This window comes from Schistocerca serialis, chromosome 1 (assembly GCF_023864345.2).
Source record: "Schistocerca serialis cubense isolate TAMUIC-IGC-003099 chromosome 1, iqSchSeri2.2, whole genome shotgun sequence".
In the NCBI taxonomy this organism is placed as follows: Eukaryota; Metazoa; Arthropoda; class Insecta; order Orthoptera; family Acrididae; genus Schistocerca; species Schistocerca serialis.
In genome coordinates this window covers 1,112,720,433-1,112,747,389 of record NC_064638.1, presented here as the reverse complement: position 1 = coordinate 1,112,747,389, position 26,957 = coordinate 1,112,720,433, and the positions used below count along the sequence as shown (strand labels likewise).

At 45.8% G+C, this 26,957-nt stretch overlaps 1 protein-coding gene across 1 annotated transcript in view; it reads left to right on the top strand.

The window, feature by feature from the left end:
- LOC126459342 (acid sphingomyelinase-like phosphodiesterase 3a) overlaps window positions 1-26,957 on the top strand; it is a 586,475-nt gene that overhangs the window by 435,504 nt on the left and 124,014 nt on the right. Inside the window, exon 5 of the mRNA XM_050095854.1 lies at window positions 17,773-17,978. Within this exon, the coding sequence (XP_049951811.1) occupies window positions 17,773-17,978 (206 nt within the window). The remainder of the gene's footprint in view (window positions 1-17,772; window positions 17,979-26,957) is intronic.

Here is a 26,957-nt window from a genome sequence, read left to right as displayed (position 1 = left end):
CGATTTACATTTATAACCATTTCTCCTCCGGAATGACGCCCATACAGAAACAGCTAATCAACTTCCAAATATATATACACTGTACAACAGGTCTATCATTTAGCTGACGGATGAAGGCACATAATCAGTTTTAACAAATGTTTGCATCTACACTCCTGGAAATTGAAATAAGAACACCGTGAATTCATTGTCCCAGGAACGGGAAACTATATTGACACATTCCTGGGGTCAGATACAACACACGATCACACTGACAGAACCACAGGCACATAGACACAGGCAACAGAGCATGCACAATGTCGGCACTAGTACAGTGTATATCCACCTTTCGCAGCAATGCAGGCTGCTATTCTCCCATGGAGACGATCGTAGAGACGCTGGATGTAGTCCTGTGGAACGGCTTGCCATGCCATTTCCACCTGGCGCCTCAGTTGGACCAGCGTTCGTGCTGGACGTGCAGACCGCGTGAGACGACGCTTCATCCAGTCCCAAACATGCTCAATGGGGGACAGATCCGGAGATCTTGCTGGCCAGGGTAGTTGACTTACACCTTCTAGAGCACGTTGGGTGGCACGGGATACATGCGGACGTGCATTGTCCTGTTGGAACAGCAAGTTCCCTTGCCGGTCTAGGAATGGTAGAACGATGGGTTCGATGACGTTTTGGATGTACCGTGCACTATTCAGTGTCCCCTCGACGATCACCAGTGGTGTACGGCCAGTGTAGGAGATCGCTCCCCACACCATGATGCCGGGTGTTGGCCCTGTGTGCCTCGGTCGTATGCAGTCCTGATTGTGGCGCTCACCTGCACGGCGCCAAACACGCATACGACCATCATTGGCACCAAAGCAGAAGCGACTCTCATCGCTGAAGACGACACGTCTCCATTCGTCGCTCCATTCACGCCTGTCGCTACACCACTGGAGGCGGGCTGCACGATGTTGGGGCGTGAGCGGAAGACGGCCTAACGGTGTGCGGGACCGTAGCCTAGCTTCATGGAGACGGTTGCGAATGGTCCTCGCCGGTACCCCAGGAGCAACAGTGTCCCTAATTTGCTGGGAAGTGGCGGTGCGGTCCCCTACGGCACTGCGTAGGATCCTACTGTCTTGGCGTGCATCCGTGCGTCGCTGCGGTCCGGTACCAGGTCGACGGGCACGTGCACCTTCCGCCGACCACTGGCGACAGCATCGATGTACTGTGGAGACCTCACGCCCCACGTGTTGAGCAATTCGGCGGTACGTCCACCCGGCCTCCCGCATGCCCACTATACGCCCTCGCTCAAAGTCCGTCAACTGCACATACGGTTCACGTCCACGCTGTCGCGGCATGCTACCAGTGTTAAAGACTGCGTTTGAGCTCCGTATGCCACGGCAAACTGGCTGACACTGACGGCGGCGGTGCACAAATGCTGCGCAGCTAGCGCCATTCGACGGCCAACACCGCGGTTCCTGGTGTGTCCGCTGTGCCGTGCGTGTGATCATTGCTTGTACAGCCCTCTCGCAGTGTCCGGAGCAAGTATGGTGGGTCTGACACACCGGTGTCAATGTGTTCTTTTTTCCATTTCCAGGAGTGTATTTATAATGAAAAATACTGAATCTTGAATTAATTGTGGCAATACAATGAAGCATAATCATGCAATGTAAAAGAAGAATTACACACTTCACTAAATAAATGGTTACTACATACAAGGCTTATTACACAGCATATCACTCTGAACACCTTCAGAACTTATACACCCAAGGTTTCAGAATTGCACCAATAGTAAAAACCACAGAATGCATTCACACCACAGGAAGTTTATTATGGCATAAGCCAAATGAAAAATGTTCGATATATTTTAAAGCACTACCGCACTGCTGACAAATCTGCAGTCACATGTCACTGACATATTCACTTAACCTTTCGGTGGACGTCCGATATGGCTTGCGTCGGGTACAGCAGGCGGAAATAAGGCAGCGGACGTCCGTAGACAGCCGTGTCCGGAACCAGCAGCACGCAAACCAGGGCAGCAGAAAGCCTCCTCACAGGCGACAGGAAAGGCTCTCCACCAAGCCGCCCCATACACGTGGTCGGTTCCCGTTCCACTCTAAACGCACTGCGGCCTCAGGTAACATCGAACGCCCACTGTCACATTCTTCGGGAGAGCCTCCAGTTAACTCCTCCGGATAATATAAGGCAGCCAAGACTCAGTATGCGTCCCAAGCAAAGATAAGAGCGCGAAGACAAGGTACTTGCAAATATGCTGTCGCGCCTGCAAAACGCCATGGCTCGAATATGTTAACTGAAAGAGCCTCGTTCAACATGGCAGGACGTTGTTTTCGTCTGCAAGCAGACATGAAATTTATGTACGGTCGCACGAATGGTAATGGACACGAGGCTGCGTGGCTGTATTAGGCGTTGTTTCCAGACCGAAGACAGCCGAGTCGTCCAACCTTGGGTGCTGCGTACAGTCGCATTACCCAGACGTTGTCCATAGCTCCACAGATTACTGACCGAGCAAGAACAAGAAAAGAAAGCCCCACGGGCAGCCAGGTATTAGCGTAAGACAAGTGTCCCTTGCATGTGGTACATCTCGAAGTACAGCAAGGAGGGTACTTCACGTACAACTCACGTATCCGCTTCATTTTGAACGTGTGCAGAGACTTAGGCTTGCTGATCATCCACCACACGAGAGTTTTTACCTATGGTTTGTTGCACAAATTGCCAGTCGGTTGTTTGTCTCTTCCTCCGGCCGGAGTGGCCGAGCGGTTCTAGGCGCTACAGTCTGGAACCGCGCTACCGCTACGGTCGGAGGTTCGAATCCTGCCTCGGGTATGGATGTGTGTGATGTCCTTAGGTTAGTTAGGTTTATGTAGTTCTAGGTACTAGGTGACTGATGACCTCAGAAGTTAAGCCCCATAGTGTACAGAGTCATTTGTCTCTTAAGATTTTTTTTTTTCCAGACGGAACAACGTTTGGAGGAGATGGAATAACAAACTTCCACAGCCAACACATATGAGCTGGTCGCAATCCTCATGTTACAGTACGGACTAGACATCAGCGTCAGTCTAAGAGTAATGTTTGAGCTGGAATTGTGAGAGACTGTCTGGTAGTGTCATACGTTCTCCCAGCACGCTTACAGGAACTATATTCAGAACATCCTCCTAGTCCTATTATAAGACGGACCCTTGCAAAGTAACAGAAACGTGTTGCTAATGCATGATTGAGCTCTATCACATTTCAGTTTCAGCTTTAGAAAAGTACTCCCTGGCATCTACCGTCACAGACGGACAAGTAGCGGAGGACCAATTCTAAGGCCACCCCGTTGCCCTGCCCTCAGTCCTTTCGATTATTATCGCTGGGGGCACGATCAACTACCATGATCATACCATAGAATATTGCCCGGCCATAAGTTATCAACTTCGATCCGTGCCAGAAACTGAAGAGCAAATTCAGAACATTGCTGTGCATCATGAGATTTCTGTTGCTGCACCATCTCGATTTTTTATGTGTACCAATTGGAGATAGACCGCAAAAATGTTCAGATGGTTCAAAATGGCTCTGAGCACTATGGGACTTAACTGCTGTGGTCATCAGTCCCCTAGAACGTAGAACTATTAAACTTAACTAACGTAAGGACAACACACACATCCATGCTCGAGGCAGGATTCGAAACTGCGACCGTAGCGGTCGCGCGGTTCCAGACTGTAGCGCCTAGAACCGCTCGGCCACTCCGGCCGGCCACCGCAAAACGTTCCGTAGACAATTGGTCTACGCAGCAGACGACCTGGATGCAGAAGCTCTTAATCGACTTGTCAGGGTGGCTTGCGAAACCTTTCTAAACCATCAAGGAGTAGCTGAAAGGGTGTAACAGCCCATAATTCGACGAGTGCATGAGTTTTTAGATGCAAAAGAGGAAATTTATTAACAAAAGTTATCTGCTGATGAGGTAGAATCACCTAAATCGTCAAATTTCATTAGTAAGTCGAAAACCAAGCACATTTTAATGACCTTTTTTTCGTCTTTTGCTGCAAGGAACCTGTCCTCCTTGTTAGTAAAAGTCTATTAATTATGTCCTGTATTTTGTCTGTTTACGCCATGTCTCGCACAAAATCAAATCCTCCTACAATAGGTGAAAAAACAAAATGGCTTATCCTACTGATACAATGAAATATCTCGCTTTAATTCGTTTTGTACCGTAAGGGTGTAGATCGATGTGGGCGTGAGGCTCTCTGGTGAAGCTGGGGTGCGGGTGAAGAAGTTGCGGGCAGCCAGTGATTGACGGTATAATTGACTGACTTTTTTATTAGACGGGTGTAGAAACTGCGCGTCCACGGGAAGCGGATATGAGGCGAGGTTGAAATTCCGGCCTGGGAAGGCTGGTGTCAACACTTCTCGCACGCGCGGCTCTGCTCAGACGCGTCTTTCAACCTACCTCGCAGTGCTATGTCAGACATCAGCGCATCATCTCCACCGCCCGGTGGTTGTCGGCGGTGTTGCCCAGTGCCATCGCAGAGCGGTGGCTGGAGAGAGGCAGTGGTGCATTCCAATGGCTCGGTGCTTCGAGGGTCATACCTGATCCCTGGTCCATCTAAGCTTCGGTTGTATCACCAGGCTGGCGGTCGCGTATAGGTGGCGAAATAGTGATGGCGACCTCACGGCGGAAGAGTACACAAGGCAGACGCTAATTTCAAGCCCGGCTCCACCCATCATCAGCCCGTTCGGAGGCTATCTCTATATCCTACAGCATAGGTCTTAATTACAAGCATATTTGGAAGAACAAACACTGATGACGATCTGCAGCTGTACGAAATACTTCGAAATTAATTTACTGAATTCCTTGACACCAGATGTATTAGGTATACATCTGCTACCCAATAGTGAAATACAAAACCTTCTGCTGGACCGGTACTCGATTTTGAATGTCCCGCCGGTTGTGAGCGGTAGTCTTCGCCGCTTTAGCATGTGTGCATGCTCCCCAGACGGAACAAGATTTCGTCCATCTTAGTGGACTACGATTTAAGGGGGTAGTCGGTGACTTATGGAAGCCTGTGTGTTTCAGGGGAGCGTGCACGGATAGCCGAAGTAGTTAAGGCTACAGATCGGGTTAAAGAGGAAATCCGAGTCCTAGTCTAGCAAAAATTTTAATATGTCACTATTTAGTAGTAGATCTATACCTAACACAGGCCATGTCAAGGAATTCGCAGCCAACGAATTTTCGACTTCATACTGCAGATATCCTACAGACCTCTCCAAGAGCAATTGAAATGTCTCTAAGGCTTGTCATGGCCCGAGGGACTGTGTCGTGATTGAGGAGCTGCTGCCAAGACATTATGGTGAGCCAACGCGTGACAGCAAGTGCTTATAATTCGGAATTCGTCCTCGAATGGGCCCGTGTCGTTACACTGCGCCTAAAATCTAACAACACTTCATCAGTTCATGCTGAGATGCTGGAAATGTATGGCAAAAATACATCATTATATGCTGGTGATTTGGTGTGATACGTGTGAATGACGAAGGACGAAATGGAAGACCATCTGTATGTGAGGATGACTTCCCTATTCCGTCGCCCCTCCTCCCTCCCCATCCCTAACGCCAATGGGCGAGCTGCTAGGTCGATCATTGTAACCCCGAGACAAAGAAGCAATGCAGGCAGCGGCTCCTAATGTGTGGTTCCTATACCACCAGAAAAAGCGATTATCTAACCATCGTCTGAACGTGGTCAATCTGTTTTTCGTGACTGACATGGTTTGGGGCCAACTAATTACGTTTGTAAGGCGCAAACCCTTACTGAAGGATTGTACCGAAATCTCCTGAGGAGATCTCGAGAGGCTGAGAAGACGAAACTTTCCAAGAGGTTGTTTTTGTCCTGGAACTCCACTCACTTCGCACAAGGCACTGTCATACACAATGCTTCTTTAGTCTATCAAATTTTGCCTAATTCCCTACATTCTCCATCTAGTGACGGCTTTCCCTTTCCTTCGTTGTGTGGCAGGCATTTCCAGAATGCTGATGAAGTGATTTTGGTGGTGAGAGATTTCTTGAGAAGCTCGAAATCATACTTCTGCAACTGTCTCCTCCAGGTCATCTTTAGTTGGGAAAAATATGTCACATTGAAGGGCGAATAAGTAACCAGGACTACACACTAACACTTTTCATGGCCCTGTCTATTTCTTCGAAGGTTAATTAAAATGTTATGACCATTCCTTGTGTGACTATCACGCCCCGCAGGCAATCTAAAGCTTTAGAAAAAACAATGTTCCTAAATCGTGTCAGAATGGGTTGAAGTACACTCTACGAAAATGAGTGTGTTTGTGTGGCCCCACAGGTCGTCTTACGTACGAACCATATTTGGAACGTCAATCGCTGAGGTTCTGGGGTATAGGAGACACTAACATCCGTGTGTTGTGGCCAACGGTTGAGCGACACGGATTGTAAAGGATCCTTAATTTTTCCCGGAGTCCATGTTCCACCCATCGTCCTGCATCGCATTCATCAGGGAAATTAGTCATATGACGCTTTAGACGTTATATACCGTATATCATTACTGTAGATTTAAGGCGAATTTTGTTCTCAAGAACCGAGGAAGCACTTGGTGTTCAAATGTGAGTCAGGGAGAGGTTAATGTGTGAAATGCTACTCGAACAAATGATCATTAAATTTATTGCTAATTTTTGACAAGAACACAGACCACTTGATCTATGCTGCAAATAACATTTTGTTAGCAGTATGTGATTTTTTTTTTTCTCTTAGACTGTTTATTATTTATCACTGTCAATCACAGCCAACCCTGTATCTTATATCCGCCAGTCTAGTAGAACAGCCGGCCGCGGTAGCCGAGCGGTTCTAGGCGCTTCAGTCCGGAACCGCGCGACTGCTACGGTCGCAGGTTCGAATCCTGCCTCGGGCATGTATGTGTGTGACGTCCTTAGATTAGTTAGGGTTAAGTAGTTCTAAGTTCTAGGGGTCTGATGAATTCCGATGTTAAGTTCCATAGTGCTCAGAGCCATTTTCTAGTAGAACAGTAACATCGACTTCCTTGTTTTCCATCCCACCCCTTCCATTTCATGTCCCGACTATTCTGTGGCAGGAATCAATCTTTTCAAAATATAGGAAACAGTAATGGAACGAATCTCACATGAGTGTCACCTTATCTTGGTATACATAATTGTACACAAACCAGTTGGATGACTGTACCTTCTCCATAATATTTTATCAAATTTACGTATTTATTGATCCGTGAGAAGATAGCAACTCAATTAAAAAATGATCGTCTGACATTGGTGGTGGGGAGGCCCCATCAGAGACAGTTCGGCCGCCGAGTGCATTTCAGCAGACGCCACATTAGGCGACTTTCGTGCCGGTGATGAGGATGAAACGGATGATGAGGACGACACAGCACTCAGCACACGAGCGGGGAACATTTCCAACCCGAACGGGAATCGAACACGGGGCCGCTGTTACCACTCAGCTAAGCAAGCAGACACAACTCAATTAATTGGTATGTAATTGGTCTCTTACGTCTCTCTCTGTGCCCTCGTGTCCTCTCGGTCTCCCCTCCCCCATTCCCCGATCCCACCATTCTGTGGGTGGGTTGGGGGGGTGGAGGGGTCCAACAGCGTTTGAGTGTCGATGCATTTCGCCCAATGGGCTCCACGTGGAGCAGTAGTTCATACTATCAGATACCTGTGCAACACCAGGGCCACTTGCGTCCAGTACTTCGAGCAATAATCAGGATGAAACGCATTCAACAGGAGCAAATTGGCAGATAAGAAGATTGAAACAGTCTGCGTTAGACCTCGCAGACCTGCTGGCGTTCGATCGACCCCAGCCAGCAGCAGCAGCAGCAGCGAAACTGCACAAGAGTATTAATGCTAGCAGAATGTTGTCAGACAAGGACTCTTGAAACTGTTATCGACATCCAGAATGTGTAGCAAAGTTGCAACGTAGTGAGCTACAGGTGAATAGGATTAGACTATTTGTGCGGCAGGACAGAATTCATTGAAAGAAAAATCATTGATGAGTACTGTTCTCTGCTTATTCCAATTAACAACGAAATGATAGAAGCTAAAGCAGTTGTAGTGGACATGTATGGAGATGTAATGCTGCAGTGATGGTGCAGCCAGATACATCTTACATTCAAGTGTAGTGCATTTATGTGACCTGTAACACACATTAATGACTGTGTCAGACAAACTGTGTCGCTGGTAGCAGCATGTTAGAGAAGCATTTGACGACTGTATTACGTACCTGCACTCCGGAAAAGTGAGGTTGGACCAGCTAGATCTGTATATCAAATCGTGTATTCCTCATGTGCCACGATCCATGAAAGCTGATCCTTTAAGTTTGGATGTGGAATACACTGAGGGAATGTGAGTGTATGTAATTGCTCTGATAGGACTGAATGCAATCCAAGCTGAATTCAATGCACGTAAAACTGAAATGTTTGATGTGTGTGTGTGTGTGTGGGGGGGGGGGGGGAGGGGTTGGGGGGTCGGGGGGTTGGGGGGTCGGGGGGTTGGGGGGGGGGGGGTTGGATTTCTGTCATCATTAATATATGAAAAATATATAGGCTTCGAAAGAGGGTATTTCAAAAATAAACAAGAAGAAAAGAAAATGAACAGTTTTTATTATTCATACAAATACTTTTTTATTACGTATTTACAATCTATATTTCCAAAAAGCTCTTTGTTATCTCCTTCAATTACAACATATTTACAAAGAAATTTTTTGGTAATTTCATTTCATAACTACATCATAGATTTATAAATGATTGTTTAGTAATTTGCTTTCATTTACATTGTGTATGCAGGAATAAACACTCATTAATAGCAGAGAGAGAGACAGTGTGAGAGAGGTGATATTTCTTATGTATATTATATTTACAGAAGTAACAAGAGCAGCAGCAACAACAGTAGGGAACCACACACACACCCACGCACACACACACACACACACACACACACACACACACACACACACACACACGCACGCACTCACACATAGATTCATAAATACTTATGACAGGCAGACTCACACTGCCACTACTCGGCGTGCAAACATGTCCCTCACTGTATTCACAAATAAATACCTCATCCACGCAACAGGAATTCAATCACATTCTGGTGAATAGTGTGAGAATGATAAAGCGCTAGTCTCGCGTTCATGGATGAATAGCTTGTTATCATGCCGTGAGAAACAGGCTTTCGGTTGCGAGTGGTGTGGATCACATGACCTCGCGATCGAAAGACTACTTGGCGCACCATATATACTGACTTAGGTGCAGCACCACACTGAGGTCGCCTGCTGCAAACCCTTACCCCGCCTTTGGGTGGCACAAGTACAGGGAGATAATTATTGAACTATATGAAATGAAATCGGCATAGTTTCTGAACGGTTTGCGTTATGACGTTCAAACTGCACGGTTGGCTGCGGGGCATGATGGGAATTAGCAAGCGCATTTATGTTTGGTTTAGCGACAAACCCCACTTTCATTTGGATGGATTCGTCAATAAGCAAAATTGGCGCATTTAGGGGGACTGCATTTCGCGAGCAATAAGTCTCTTCACTCTCAACAGCTGACTGTGTGGTGTGCTATGTCCAGTCGCGGAATAATCGGTGCGATATTCCTCGATGGCATGGTGATTACCCAACGGCAAGTGAAGCTGTTGGAAGATGATTTCACCACCTTTACCCAAAGTGACTTTGATTTGGACAAGATGAGGTTCATGCAAGACAGAGCTCGGCCGTATCGAAGCAGGGTAGTGATGTCTTGGACGGGCACTTTGGAGACCGCATTCTGGTTTTGGAGTACCCAGAGGCCACTGGCATGGGCCTCGATTGGGCATGTTCTCCGGATCTGAACACATGAGACTCCTTTTTGTGGGGCTATGTTAAAGACAAAGTGTACAGCAATAGTTTCAAAACCACTGCAGAGCTGGAAACACCCAATCCGGTGGTCATCGACAGCATCGACGTTGCAATACTTCAGCGGATCAAGCAGAATTTCGCTATTCTCCTGCGCCACATCGTCGCCAATAATGGCAGGGATAATCGAACGTAAAATAACGTAAATCCGATTATCTGTAGTGACATTTACATGTTGAATAATGTGTGCGCACGCCATAGTTTGGAACTAATTTACCTTTTTCCATATAGTTCAATAATTGTCACCCTGTATCTATAGGGTATCCACACGCTTTAGATCAGAGAACTACAGAGTTCGCAATCGCGCGAGCCGTTCGCTCAGGTCGCTGTGGCCGAGCGGTTCTAGGCGTTTCAGTACGGAACCAGGCTGCTGCTACGGTCGCAGGTTCGAATCCTGCCTCGGGCATGGATGTGGGTGATGTCCTTAGGTTGGTTAGGTTTAAGTAGTTCTAAGTTCTAGGGAACTGATGACCTCAGATGTTTAATCCCATAGTGCTTAGAGCCACTTGAACCATTTGAGCCGTTCGCCTCGTCTCTCTTCAGACCGATAACCTTATTATTTTGCGATGGTACACCGTAAGAATTATCACCACGAATTCGGATTTGCTGAATTCCTCGGGAAGGTAACTAATTGCTTCATATAGATAATGGTCATGCACCCAGAAGGTGAGTCTCTATGTAACCATATAAAGTAACTTTGGATTAGCAAAGAGCTGCTTAGCGAAGTTTAAAAGAAAGTGGTACATGTGGATATTAGAGAGGTCCAGCACACACATACCGTCCTACCGATATAGATAGGCTTCATTAATCGCACTGAAAGTTTACCTATCTCTAGAGAGTCTAATCTTTTGTTGAAGATCATGATCAGCTCAAAATTTGGCCTGGAGTTATACTTTTGTGCGCCATTACGCCACTCCCTGCGGTAAATTAAACGTATAGCACTGTATTCTCTAACATTTCGCATATGCTATATCAAGCTACATTTCCAATATGCTATGTCAAGCTACTCGAACAAATTATCACTAAAGTTATGGCCAATTTTTGGCAAGAACACGGACCACTTGATCTATGGTGCAAATAACATGTTGTTAGCAGTATGCGAGTAACTGTTTTGCAATGTAGTCAGACCTTTGTCGGCTGTGAGTTGGGAGCAGTACTCTACCCTTCTGCTAGAAGGTTGCCCAACATTACGGTATTTTAAATTTTACTGTTTGCAAACCATATGAGATGAACAATTTTTGTTTAATGCAGCATTACAAAATCATTAGAAAAAATTTCAAGTCATTAAAGAAAAACATGTTGGGAAATTCGAAGTGAATTCCTGTTGCTATTCGCTGTGTAATGAGCACGCAGGTTGATTGACACCACCACTGTATTTTTCCCATAACATCACGTAGTTAGCCAGATCGGAATCGTCGTGTGGCGCGTGAATACATTTTTGATCAGAATAATGCAGTGGGTGCTTCAAACGTGGTTCTAAGTTTTCCAGTCATATATTAGCAAAACTCCACTGAAACCCACTCTAAAACTATATCGAAAGGCCTAAATACATATTGTGATCTTTTTGCTGTGTTAATGCGCACATGAGCGTCATAAGTGTTGAAAAACTAGAATGGAATTTCTGCCTAATGCGAAACACTACTTTTGCTTCAGGTGTCCGTCTTCAAGGTCATTATGTGTTGCCATCAGTAGGTATTTACGTCACCTGCCTCTTTGAAAAAGTTATCAAAGACTATCACATTTTGCAGATAACTCATAAGAAGGGGAAAACGTATTGATAAAAACAAGAATGATAAATGTAGACTACATTGCAGCATATTGTAAAAGCCTGAAGCACATTAATACATTTGGTTATCATGCCAATTTCTGTAAATTTGATAGTAAGCTCATAGATAAACGTATTCAACTTCAGCCGATGTTCGCGATTTTCACAGAATTCTTGTGTTGTTCTGGTATCAGAAAGAAATGGAATGATCGTATGGCATTGTTGCCCAACAGGCCCCATCCGAGGAAGTTCGGCCGCCGAGTCCAAGTCTGGTTTCAGTCGACGCCACGTGAGGCGACTTGCGTGCCGGTGTTAAGGATATAATGATGATGAGGACAACACAACACCCACTCCACGAGAGGAGAAAATCTCCAACCCGCCTGGGAATCGAACCCGGGCCTGTTGCATTCGAGGGAAGCACGTTACCTGCCAGCTAAGCAGGTAGACATCGGAAAGAGACTTCTTAGAAACACACTTTTTTTGCACATCGTCAGTAGAACGTACAAGCTGCTACATTTCGACAACATCAGTCCACAGTGTTGACATGAGAAAAGATACACCTAATCTTCTGAAATTTCACCTTCTTTTTGCCCTTCTCAGGCAATCTCAACTGATATTGTTTCCGTTTCAAAATTTGCTTCATACTTCTTTGACGTCCAGTATTCGGATGCGTTTGTGTGAAAAAACTGCAGCTTGCTCACTCAATGGCCCCTGTCGTCCGGAACAAATAGGCTGGTAACATGCCTGTCTCTGTCCAATCTACACTCATGCTCATAAATTAAGGATAATTGCAGAATATGGTACCACACTACGTGGCACTACACAAAACTGGCCCTAATAGCGTAGGCACAGAGGGAACACACATGACACCGCTCTGTAAGTCCATGGTATTGGTGATAGGTTGAGAAAACCGTACCGAAACACATGTGCTACAAAACACCACTGCTTCCTGCGCATGTACCCCGAGATCAATAAGGGATATGATTACCATGCACCCGTACACAGGCCGCACAACGGGTTGGCATACTCCGAATCAGGTGGTCGATCAGCTGCTGGGGTATAGCCTGCCATTCTTGCACCAGTGCCTGTCGGAGCTCCTGATGTGTCGTAGGGGTCTGAAGACATGCAGCGATACGTTGACCGAGAACATCCCAGACGTGCTCGATAGGGTTTGGGTTTGGAGAACAGGCATGCAACTCCATTCGCCTGGTATCTTCTGTTTCGAGGTACTCCTCCACGATGGCAGTTCGGTGGGTCCTTGCGTTATCATCCATCAGGAAGAAGGTGGGACCCACTGCACCCATGAAAAGCCGGACATACTCGTGCGAAATGACGTCCCGATACACCTGACCTGTTGTAGTTCCTTTGTCAAAGACAGGGAGGGGTGTACGTGCACCAATCATAATCCCAACCCACACCATAAACCAGGTCCCATTCATGGATTTTAAGGGGTTCGTATCTGGTTCCTGGTTCAAGCCAGATGAAAACCCGGCGAGAATCACTGTTCAGACTATAACTGGACTCGTCCGGGAACATAACATGGGACCACTATTGAAATGACGATGCACTATGTTCTTGACACCAGGTTTTACCGGCTCTCCTGTGACCAGGGGTCAGTGCAATGCACCTTGCAGGCCTTCGGGCGAATAAACCATGTCTGTTCGGTCATCCGTTGACTGTGTGACTGGAGACAACTGTTCCAGTGGCTGCGATAAGTTCCCGAGCAAAGCTGCCTGCAGTACTCCGTGGTCGTCTGTGGGCACTGATGGTGAGATATCGGTGTTCTTGTGATGTTGTACAATGTGGACGTCCCATTCTGTAGCGACGGGACACGTTTCCTGCCTGCTGGTACCGTTGCCATAATCTTGAGATCACACTTTGTGGCACAAGGAGGGCCCGTGCTACGACTTGCTGTGTTTGACCAGCCTCCAGTCGCCCTGGTATTCTACTCGTCTCAACGTCATCAATATGTGTTCTTTGAGCCATTTTCAACACACAGTCACCATTAGCACGTCTGAAAACGTGTGCACACTTACTCGCTGCATCGTACTCGGACATGCACCAACACACCTCTGCGTACGTGGACTGCTGCCAGCGCCACCGTGCGACGACCGCAGGTCAAATGCACCGCATGGTCATACCCCGAGGTGATTTAAACCCGCAAATTGCCCACTTGAGCGTTGTTTCACCATGTATCAGCATTATCCTTAATTTATGAGCATGGGTGTACGTGCTCCAACGATGCACGACAGTCGTAAGAGACCTCAGTCATCAAGACAACACGGCCATCGGCATTTGTCTCGAACAGCCGGTACTGAGAATAGACCCTTTTTACATCTTCATTGTGTGACTCGAAGGCGTAGTGTCCCATCCGCCGAGTACCCGCGATATGATAGCGATTAAATGTACGAACATCACACAGTTTTCCCACACTGCACTTCTCGGTGAAACTGACGGCTAACACGGCGACAGACAAGGACACCTGTTGCACATACCACGGTGACAGGACCACTGTCTTTTGGAACACGGGAGTTGTGCAGGTCGATTCTTTCATTATGCAGTGCAGTACACACACTACCTGACCAAAAATATCAAGACACAATATGTGATGCCGAATTGAGCGCTAGACGCCGCGAGAAGTGTACCAGCTAGTATGAAAGAAGTAGGGAAGCAGCAAGGGCAGAATTGGTCGGTCAGTGAGCTCATGGGGAGTTACAAAGTTGTGTAACAATGGTCCACTTGCTCCCCGTAAACCAGATGTTTCTGTAGTCAGTGCTAAGCTATGCTTATGGTGGTGTAAAATGTGACGCCCATGGGTGGCTGGAAACGAGTGGTTTGGACTGAAGTATCACGCTATAGCCGATGGAAGTGTTTGGGTCCGGCTAACACCTGGAGAGCGTTACCTGTCGCCATGTGTAGTGCCAACAGCGAAGCACCATGGTTGTAGTTTAGTGGTATGGTAGCTTTTATATATGGCTTATTTTGCTTAAGAAAACGCCAAATGAAGAAGGATACGAACACATGTTGCGGCAGTATATACTGCGGCCAATAGAGGAACAACCCGGAAACAATGATTCTTTGTATCAACATGACAATACACTCTCTCACTAAGCAGCATCCATGAGGTAACCGTTTGTGTAGAGTAACATTCCTGAAATGTACTGGCCTGCCCAGATTCCCGACCTCAAGCCCACAGAATACATCTGGGATGAATTAGAATGCCGACTTCGTTCAAGACCCCAGCGTGCAACATCACTAACTTCTCTTGTTTAATATACTGTAGTATGGGCTGTAGTTGCTCCAGAGCCATTCAGATACCCTTGAAAGTGTCTCAGGCGAAGTTCAAGCCCTTATAAAGGGGAAGGGTTGATAATTCATGAGTGTGCATTAGTAGGCGCACAGATACTTTTGATCAGGTAGCGCACGTTTTTTGAAACATTCTGGCAGATCAAACCTTTTGTGCCGGACCATGACAAACATAGAACCATGCCTGTGACAAGAAATCAATTTACCGACTGAGCACTCTAGAACCATGACATCCCACCAACACAGTTTTACTTCCATTTTAACATATCTCCTACTTTCCTCTCATGCTGTGAGGGAGGGTCGTAAGTCGTGCATTGATAGCACAATAGTTACCAAATTTACTGTAACAGATAATTTCTGCGTTACACCTGCTTGGAAGTCCCAGAACAGAAGATGTGTCTGATTCAATTGTCCATGAGTATTCTGTCTTGTTTGGCAGTGTTGGACCCAACTCTGTAGTCGGGATCGCTAACGCATGCTTATGCAGTGGCGTTTGAGTGGTGGGAAAGCTTCATTGCCAATATTTGAGCGGAGAGGGGTAATAAATAGAGTTCCTAATCACCAGTCTTCGCACCAGTGTCCTGGATTACATTCCAAACTTCTCCGCAGTGTCACATGAAGTGAGAGCATGTGACACTGTGGATGGTGATCCATCCCTAGGATGGAGACGTTACGCTCAGTAGCGCCATTGATGCAATACGAGAGGAGTAGTCTATGTGCCGGCTCCAAGATTCACCCCTTTCTTCTCTTAGACCATGACAACACAAACCATTCACTATCATCCACACGACGTAGATCCACACGTGACACGTCATAACATGCATGACAGGCGAAGTTTAATAGAAGCTCGAAACTTAGCACGAACTTCAACTCGAGATGCTTTTAATAGTTTCCACAACGAAACTACGTCTCGAAATCTGTCAGAAAACCGAAAGAGATTATGGTCATATATTAAGTACACCAGCGGCAAGACGCAATCAATACCTGCACTGTGCGATAACAAAGGTGATGTCACTGATTACAGTGCCACTGAGACGGTGTTGCGAAACACCTTCACCAAAAAAGATGAAGCAAATATTCTAGAATTAGAATCTGGAACAACTGTCAATATAAGTAACTTAGAAACAGATTTCCTTCATATAGCAAAGCAGTCTAAATCACTTAATAAAGGTAAGAACTCGAGTCCGGACAGTATATCAGTCAGGTTCCTTTCAGAGTATGCTAATACAATAGCTCCATACTTCGCAGTCATATACAACAGTTCTCTCCGATATATCTGTTCCTAATGACTGGAAAGTTTCACAAGTCACACAACTACACAAGAGAGGAAGTTGGAGTAATCTGCTGAAATACAGTAGCATTACTTCGATTTGCAGTAGGACTTTGGAACATGTAATGTGTTAAATTATAATAAAGTATGTCGAAGAAAACGATTTATTGGCAAATAGTCATCACGGATTCAGAAAATTTCGTTCCTTTAAATCTTAACTAGCTCTTTCTTCACACGAAGTAATCAGTCTATCGACAGAGGATGAACCGATTCCATACTTTTAGATTTCCAGAAGGCTTCTGAGGTGTTCCTCAGAAGCGTCTTCTAGTCAAACTGCATGCCTATGGATTAACGGATCAGATGAATGCTTGATTCGTGATTTCGTGTCATAAAGTCATAGTTTGTTGTAATTTGCAGAAAGTCATCTAGTAAAACAGAAGTAATATCTGGTGTTCCCCAAGCAAGTGTTCCCCAAGCAAGTGTTACAGGCCGTCTGTTGCCCCCGTTCTACATAAATGACTTAGGAAACAATCTGAGCTGTTGTCTTAGATTGTTTGCAGATGATGCAGTCGTTTATCGACTAGTAAAGACGTCAAAGTATCAAAACTAATTGGAAAACGATTTAGACAAGGTATCTCGCGAAAAGTGGCAACTGATTCTAAATAATTAGAAGTGGGAAGTCATCCACACGAGTACTAAAGGAAATTCGCTAAATTTCGGTCACACACTAAATCACACAGATCTAAAGGCTGTAGATTCAACTAAATACCTAAGGATTATAATTAAAAATAATGTTAATAGGAACGGTAACATAGGTAATGTTGTGGGTAAAACAAACCTAAGATTGCGATGTACAGTCAGTAACACTTAGAAAATGCAACAGGTCTACTAAAGAATTGCTTACACTACGCTTGTCTGTTATCTTGTGACGTACTGCTGTGCGGTTTGAGATCGCCTCCGGTGAGACTGATGGAAGACATCGAAAAAGTTAACAGAAGGGCAGTTCGTTTTGTACTATCATGAAATAGGGGAGAGAGTGCCACGGACGTGACACTTGAATTGGAGTGGCAGTCATTAAAACAAAGCTGTTTTTCGTTAAAGCAGGATCATCTCATGAAATTTCAGTCATCAACTTTCTCGTCCGATAGCGAAAATACTTTGAAGATGCTCTCTTATATACACAGAAATGATCGTAATCATAAAGTAGGCGAAAGCAGAGCTCGCACAGAAAGATACAGGTGTTCGTTTTTCCCCTTGCGCTGTTCGAGAATGGAATGATAGAGAAATAGCTTGAAGATGGTTCAATGAACCCTCTGCGAGGCAGTTAATTGTGATTTGCAGAGCAGTCATGTAGATGTATGTGTAGCAGTGATGCAGGATTCAACATCTGCTGCGCTACACACATTCTCTGAGTATGGGGGTAATTTGACTTTTTCTTTTTTCGATGTTGGGGTACCAACATCTGTGCTACTAGTGGTACAGCCCTGGCCACGATTGTTAAGTGCGCCTGTCGCTCTCTCCGCAGGGACGGCGCTTCGCACGTGGGCGCTCGCGGCCAGGAGCAGCAGCTGTCGGCGCTGCAGAACATCACGGCGCTTCTGCGGCAGTCGTTCAGCAGCCAATTCGTGTTCCCCGTGCTGGGGCACGAGGACGCGCCCGGCGCCTACCACAACCTCACGCAGCTCTGGAGCTACTGGCTGCCCTCCGAGGCGCTGCACACCATGCGCAAAGGTAAAACATCGTGATAACTGAAGTCCGTAACGTACCTGGTTATTTATATAGTGGAGTTGGCTGATGGAAAATTATTCTGTTACGTAGCCTGGTACATTATTGTTGTTGTTTTTGTGGTCTTCAGTCTAAAGACTGGTTTGATGCAGTTCTCCATGCTGTTCTATCCTCTGCAATCCTTTTCATCTATGAGTAATTACTGCAACCTATATCCTTCTGAATCTGCTGAGTGTAATCACCTCTTAGTCTTCCTCTACGATTTAAACCTCCCCCCCACCCCGCCAGTATTAAAATGGTGATCCCTTGGTGCCTCAGAGTGTGATCTATCAACCGATCCCTTCTTCTAGTCAGGTTGTATCACAAATTTTTCTTTTCCCCAATTCTGTTCAGTACCTCCTCATTTGTTACGCGATCTAACCATTTAATTTTCAGCATTCTTCTGCAACATCACGTTTCAAAAGCTTCTAAAAAATGGTTCAAATGGCTCTGAGCACTATGGGACTCAACATCTCAGGTCATCAGTCCCCTAGAACATAGAACTACTTAAACCTAACTAACCTAAGGACATCACACACATCCGTGGCGGAGGCAGGATTCGAACCTGCGACCGTAGCGGTCGCGCGGTTCCAGACTGAAGCGCCTAGAACCACTCGGCCACCAGCGGCCGGCAAAAGCTTCTATTCTCTTCTTGTCTAAACTGTTTATTGTCCATGTTTCACTTCCGTATATGTCTATAATCCATACAAATACTTTCAGAAAAGACTTCCTGACATATAAATCCAAACGCGATGTAAAAATAATTTCTTTTCTTCGGAAACTCTTTCCTCGCCATTGACAGTCTTCATTTTATATCCTCTCTACTTCGACCATAATAAGTTATTTATTAAATGAATTTAAATTGGGACTTAAGTATAGAAGATATCTCGGTTCTCCGCCTGGATTGACCTACCAAGCAACAATTTGCTTGGAAAGGAAAAACAATTACCGGATAGGCTTCAATTCAGGAAAAATTAATGAAATGGTTATTGGTGAGTCTTGATTAAATCTGTAGGAGAATCAGATTGGGAAATGTTCTTAAATGTATTAAAAAATCATACAAGTGCTCAAAGAAAACTCACTCAAATCTGTACAAAACCCAGTGGCCTTTTTGCTTAATATGACTACCGAATATTAAAACCATACACACTGCTCAAATTAATTACACGATTTATATAGCAATCTAATCACATTAATAGATCCATGTCGCCCTGTTTCCCATAATCATAAAGTTACAGAGCACAAAGGAAACATTAGTACAAATTCTAAAAATCGCGAAATTATTCTCAACTCCTGCCTACACAAGGTGTTCTTAGTTATTCTATAACAGCTGAAACTAACTAAGAAATGAATTAAGGACTGAATGAAGCTGAAACTTATACATTCACAAAATTGCAGCACTAAGGACTAAAACTAGATGCTACCTGTTCTCAGAGCAGTGGGACTGCTCACTTATCACCTACAATCTCTACTGTGGACCAGAAGTTGGCACACAAACAATATGCATATTGTGCCTGTGCCAACGTAACAAGGACTACAGACCATCAATCGCTGATGTTTTTCTGACCCAGAAGAGATCCCCGTTGCAAAACGCAAAAGTTGGCTAAGCTGCCCCTACATTCACAAAGACTTATCCCAAGACCAGAGACATAAGTAGTATTGTAAGGATGGCATCAGCGCAATTTTGATATAACATTGATATCCAAATTAATTAAATTGATCAATTAATTACTCTCACGCACCCACCCCCACCCCCACCCCCACCTCGACCACCTCCCCCTAGATGACGTCATGTATTTTCCTCAGCCTCCACGAGAGCCCCGCCCCTCCCCCTTCCTAACCCTCGCACTTCCCCACCTATGCAATTGGTGGTACTTTCGAATTTTGGCATAAATTTAGAATTTTGGCGGGAATTACAACCGGTTCCTGGTGCAAAAATTTCACAATACTACCCTAAATTAGCGGCAGACCTACTCAAACACTACCCTTCACCTGCAAGCTGGTGGGGACAAAAAGGCTGGAGTGGAAGATACTATCTTTATTTGTGGCTGGAATTGTGTTCAGCTGACAAGATGCTGGTGTTGGACAGAGAGGATTTTGATAGCTATATTACCTTAAGCATACAGCTGAGGACTTTGTCTATTGCTGTTTTATGTCAGAGTTCGCTATACACACCTCACCCTGCATTGCTCGACAATCACCCTGCAGTCCAGGTAATCAAGACCAATACGTGCTACCACAGCTGATTGAAAATGCTTCTCTGTTCTAATTAGGTATCGGAACTGTCGTGAAAAAACTGAAGCACTTGTAATCAACGGGTCATATAACGACACATGTACTTGGGATCGGGAAAAAATATTTGTAATAAAAGAACTACCGCAAAAACCGTCCCCAGAAGATTACAGTTTGTCAGCAGTTGCAGCTGTGTCTTCCTCGACGGGCGGTCATGAACTGACCAACTTGGAGGCAGTCTTACTCCCCACCACCCTACCACCCCTCATCTGTCTCTCTCCTAACTGTAGGTAGGGATAGAAGCCTGTTCTGTCTTGTCGCTGATGGTCCAAAAAGAAATCCTTTTGATCGCATTGATATACAGTCTCCAGTCTGCAAAAATCAGTCGCAGGTAGGCAGAAGACAAGAACAAGATGCTTCATACAATCTATTAAACGTATTTCTCTGAAGGACTGGATCACTCCTGGAGCAACAACGAAAATTCGGAGAAATCTCTAGATCACTTTTTCAAACGTCCGCTGCTTGGAAAACAGGCAGCTCACTGCCTATGCTGACCGCTGCCCCTGGACCAGCCTCCCGCCGATCTGATGGCGGAGTCTGCAGTACAATGCGTCCCGGATGAGCATGTGACTGGGCGGTCAACACTATCGATGCCGACAGAAGCTACGCTTAAAACAGACGGTCACACTGTCGTCCCCTGAACAAAAGTGGGGTTAATGATGGTTATCCTGACTGCATGTTTTTGTCTAAAAGGGCCGCTGCGTCCTCCTATGGAAGACGCCCACCACATCTCTGCTACCTCCACCAGCAAGCGCACGCCGTTCAGAGGGGGAAAAAATTCACTGTAACAGTTGCATTTAACGTCAACGCACCTCTCACAAGTGAGTCTCTATTAAAAAGCAAAACACATTTGCGACAACAATAAATATCATCATTGTATGAAAATAGGTGCAGTCCACTCTCTTTTGGTTTTATGAGCAAAACCGGTGTAGTTTTTACGTTCGACTGCAGGACATAATTAGCGTCATATTATATTGCAATCCAAGAAAGTGAAGAAGACTACAGCACCACCCCCGATTACGGATCATCAGACTGCAGGGGTCAGGGCTATACACCACCTATACATGTCCAACCTGCGTAAAATCGGGGAAAGATGTCCACTATCGCTCACCTCGGAGGGATCAGTGTTCGACTTCCAGAAAGGGCACCGCCAATTTTACTTCTCCGACAATTCCCGGGTGTGTGGTGGGGGGGGGGGGGGGGGGGGAGAACGGCAATACAGCCCTAGGTCAAAGAAATTCCCACCATTTTGAAAATTCCCGACAAAATTCGAAAACCCTGTCAGTAGGTTAGATGGTGGTCGGGGGAGGGTTTGGGGGGGAGAGATGGCAGGGAGCCACATGTAGGCTGAGGAAAACACATGACGTCATCCTGGGGGCGCCAGGGGGGGAGTGGAGGGTAGTTGGAATAATTAACTGATCAGTTTCATTAACTTTCATATCTATTTGATATCAAAATTGTGCTCATGCCCCCATTACCTTAGTTTTGACATACAGAAACTGCAGCACACGACAAACACACTTCGAAGTAGACAACCAAAGGGATGGAACAAGAAAAACTAAGGATGAAAATGCAAGAAAATGGTTATTTACTGTTTTGTATTAAATGAAAATCTTAATATGCATGTCGCTAATGTGGAAGATGATTTAGATATGAAATATATATGGTAATTTAGTATTGAAAGGTCAGTATTCCTGTAAGATCATCTATCTTTCAGTGTGAATTCATAGGAGTGCCAACACGTAATGGATGAAGAAATGTAGAGTTGGACATCAACACTGGAAGTCTGTGAAGCAACTTTTATAGAGACGTTTCAAGATTTCAAATAAAAAAAAGGCTGTAAATTCCATAGTAAGGTGTTTTGAGGTTTTGTCTGAAATGGAGCCTACATGTCAAGCCAAATAACATATAACAGGCACAAACTGCCACGAATTAAAATTCGGTACCAAATGCGATCAAAAGATGGTACTCCTCAACGTTGGGTAAGATGTGACCTACATCCTAGACATTTGTAGTAGTTTGAGTGGAAAGAAAGATGAATTAAAAGAGAAGATACTGTGGCAACAATGAGAAAAGAGATGAAAAGAGGAGGGAATTAATTTGTAAATTCAAGTAATAAACGTATTCCTGCAGAAGCTCGCCCAGCACACAAGGTAAATTTCTTTACCGATCACTAACGAACATCATAACTCGCCAGAAGATTTATTCATGATTTACCAAGTGTTTTGGTCCAGAAGATTTAAAGTACATGGTAAGGGTTGGGTTGTTTTGGAGGAGGAGACCAGACAGCTAAGTCATCAGTCTCATCGGATTAGGGAAGGACAGGGAACGAAGGCGGCCCTGCCCTTTCAAGGGAATCATCCCGGCATTTGCCTGGGGTGATTTGCATGATAAGCAATCAAGACAAATATTGCCATTTACCTTAGTAACATGAATGCGTATGACTTCGTAGATTTGAAGAAAGGAGTGGATAGTAATTTAAACGCAGAAAATTAAAAAAAAACATATCTAAAGTACCGTGGTTATGGTTGGAGAAATGCTAGTCTCATGTGGTTAAGACCAGGAGAAGCTTAAATGAAATTGAGACCTGGGAAGGGATCCCTATTTGGAGTAGAGTTTTACGATATGCAACTACCTGCCCTGGATGTAACAAGCCACATCTGTGTAGAAAAGAAGAAAGATTTGATTTAAATGTCTCGGTACCTGACAAATAATGTCCACGTAAAGTTTTGCGAAACGCAGTGAATTTTTACTATCTATGAACTACATGACTTAGAGCTACTTATTGCATTTCCACGTCCAGTATGTTGTTCATTCAGTTGCAACACTATGTTTGTAATGTCCTTTGAAAACTAGATCCAAACTACCCATAACTTTGACACAAAGCACATTAATACAGCAATTACGACCATTAATTACGTAGTATGCTTAAAAGTCATTTTCCTCAAATTCATGATTTTAGCACTTGGATCCTTTTTTTTATTTCATATCTTAAATTCAGTGTGCACTGGTATGAACTTAAGAACGAATATAACCTTCACAGGACAAGCCACTGCAAGTAACATAACTCAGCGAAAGTTGGACCGTACATCGAAGGAAATTCTACAGAAATACTGAGAGAAGTTAACAGAAAGAAATACGCAATGAGACAGTAATTACACTGGGCTCACGGCAATTCACGATGGTCCCCTGGACGTTACAAAAGACGGGACATGGTTCTTAACAGGGTGTGTCATCAACACAGATGGTAATGCATGCTCTGCAATACCCTTTTATGCTGGTTGGTAGCGAATTCTTGTGGTAGGCAGTTCCATATCTCCACCGGCGCGGCTGTCAATTGCCGGTCGTTGGTAAATGGAAATGTCGTGTGGCTAGGGCCTCCCGTCGGGTAGACCGTTCGCCTGGTGCAGGTCTTTCGATTTGACGCCACTTCGGCGACCTGCGCGTCGATGGGGATGAAATGATGATGATTAGGACAACACAACACCCAGTCCCTGAGCGGAGAAAATTTCCGACCCAGCCGGGAATCGAACCCGGGCCCTTAGGATTGAAAGTCTGTCACGCTGACCACTCAGCTACCGGGGCGGACGCCGGTCGTTGGTGCAAAATCGACGTGCTGCAATAGCTCTCCGCAATGCATACTGAAAAGGTGCGCGTGGGGAAGGAGTACAGCGTTACAACAATGTTGACCAGTGAGTACCATAATCAAAATATCCACGGGTGTACTGCCGGTCTACAGTGTCCTACGGGCACAATATTTCGGCGATCATACATGTCGCCATCATCGGGTGAACTGACGGACTGAGCTCCTGTGAACGTGCCGGCACGGAGATCCGTACGGTATGGCTACTCAGAGGGAACTGGGTTCGGTCGCGGCGGCGGCCAATTTAAATACCCTCCGCCCGCGGCGCGCTCCCTCCACTGTCCGCGCCCCGCGCCACGGTCGCGCGGTGGGACGGATTGCGACGGCGTCTGAGATGACGTCGGAGTGATGGCTCTGTCCGCCGTGGTCGTCACAACTATTCGTTTGCTCGATTTACTCTTGATTAACCCAATCGCTGGTTCCCAAGCCTTGCTAAGATTATAGCCGCAGCCACGGTTTATGAGGTCGTCATTGGTGCGAATTTCGATGGCCTCTCTAACAACGCTGTCCCAGTATCTCGACGTCTGTACCAGAATCCTTGTGCGTTCATACTCCATAGCGTGATTTTCCGGCGAACAATGTTCAGCGACCGCCGACTTGCTCGGATACATCAGTCGAGTGTACCTCTGGTATTCACGATCCTAGACGGTACGCATCGTCTGACCAATATGCGACTTTCCACATTGACACGGAATCTGGTACACGCCGGCCTTCCTCAAACCGAGGTGTTCTTTGGCGCTCCCCACCAGTGCACGAGTTTTATTCGGAGGACAAAACACAGCTCCGACCCGGTGTTTCTTCAAAGTGCGGAAGATTTTTCCCCGAGAGTGCGCCTGTATATGAAATAAACGCAGTGCCTACCTCCTCCCTCGTCATTTCATCCATCTCCACAGGTTGTGCTGTAGTGGTTGGGCGGAGAGCACCCATTTTTCCGAAATACAGTTCTCAGATGTTCCAATTCCTGGGGTAGACTCTCTGCGTCAGAGATAGTGCGCGGATTATGTACTAGAGTTTTAAGTACCCCATTCCTCTGTGAAGGGTGGTAGCAGCTGTCTGCGTGCAAATACAGATCAGTGTGCGTTGTCTTCCGATACACCCCATGACCTAGGGTGCCGTCCACCCTTCTCGGGACCAAGACGTCAAGGAAAGGTAATTTACTCTCCGTTTCAGTCTACATAGTTAATTTGATGCTGGGATGTTTGGAGTTTAGATGTGTGAGGAAGTCAAGGAGTTCATCCATACCATGTGGCCAGATGACGAACGTGTCGTCCACATAACGGAAAAAGCAAGTAGGTTTCCATTCGGATGACGACAGGTCTACCTCCTCGAAGTTCTCCATGTACAAATTCACTACCACCGGTGAGAGTGGGCTACCCATGGCGACTCCCTCCGTTTGTTCGTAGTATTCTCCATTAAAAAGAAAATACGTGGTAGTCAAGATACGCCTATAAAGTTCAGTGGTCTTCTCGTCAAACTTCTGACTAATCAATTCTAGTGACTCTCGCAGAGGTACCCTCGTAAACAAGGAAACGACGTCAAAACTCACCATGATATCTGACTCATCCAACCTGAAGCTATCCAGGCGTTTAACAAAATCAACGGAATTATGGATGTGGTGAGGACTTAATATTCCCGTCAGGTACTTGGCCGACAAATATGTTGGTGCCCTGATGTTGCTGACAGTGGGGCGTAATGGTACCCCCTCTTTGTGAACCTTCGGGAGTCCATATAGTCTAGGCGGTACCGGACCTTGGGGTAACAATTTCTTAACGTCACCCTCTGGTAAATCTGCGTCCTTGAGAAGCGACCTCGTCTTGTTCTCCACCTTCTTTGTAGGGTCAACGCTGATCTTCCGGTAGGAAAAGTCATATATATCGTGGATATTTTGATTATCAAATACGCCGAGAGAAACTCAAGAGTCACAGTGAGTACCATGTTCAAACATTTGCAAGTAAGTACCGCCACGCAGTATAATGCCGCCCCACCTGTTATCACCTGGCCCATCAGAACATATTCGACAATATTCTTGGGTGCATTACGTGTCCCAACGTCTCGCCATGTGAGGGTATTAAAGGTGCCCAGAAACAGTGTCACACATTATCGTCTTAGTTTCCGGGTGCTTAGGTGTGGGGAGGCATAATGTTGCATGGGAATTCTGACTTCCAAATATATGAGTACGGTACTATCACCGGTAAACGTTGTTGGGACATTCTACTCCTTCCACATGTGTATCTTTCCAGGGGTGCATTCGGCTCTGACTTCATTTTCATGTATGACAGTGCGCGACCGCATCGAACATAGCAGGTGGAGGAGCTCTTCAAACGAGAGGGTACACTATGTGATCAAAAGTACCCGGACACCTGGCTGAAAATGATCTACAAGTTCGTGGCGCCCTCCATCGGTAATGCTGGAATTCAGCATGGCGTGTGCGTACCCTTAGCCTTAATGACAGCTTCCACACTCGCAGGCATACGTGTATTCAGGTGCTGCAAGGTTTCTTGGGGAATTTCAGCCCAATCTTCACGAAGTGCTGCACTGAGGAGAGGTATCGATGTCGGTCGGTGAGGCCTGGCACGAAGTCGGCGTTCCAGAACATCTCAGAGGTGTTCTGTAGGATTCAGGTTGGGACTCTGTGCAGGCCATCCAATTACAGGGACGTTATTGTCTTGTAACCACACCACCACATGCCGTACACTATGATAAGGTGCTCGATCGTGTTGAAATATGCAGTCACCATCCTCAAATTTCTCTGCAACAATGGGAAAGAAGAAGGTGCTTAGAACATCAATGTAGGCCTGTGTTGTGATAGTGCCACGCGAAACAACAAGGGATAAAAGCCCCTCTATGAAAAACACGACTACACCATAACACCACCGCCTCCGAATGTTAGTGTTGGCACTACACGCACTGGCAGATGACGTTCAACGGGCATTCGCCATACGCACACCCTGCCATCGGATCGCCACATTCTGTACTGTGATTCTTCACTCCACACAACGTTTTTCCACTGT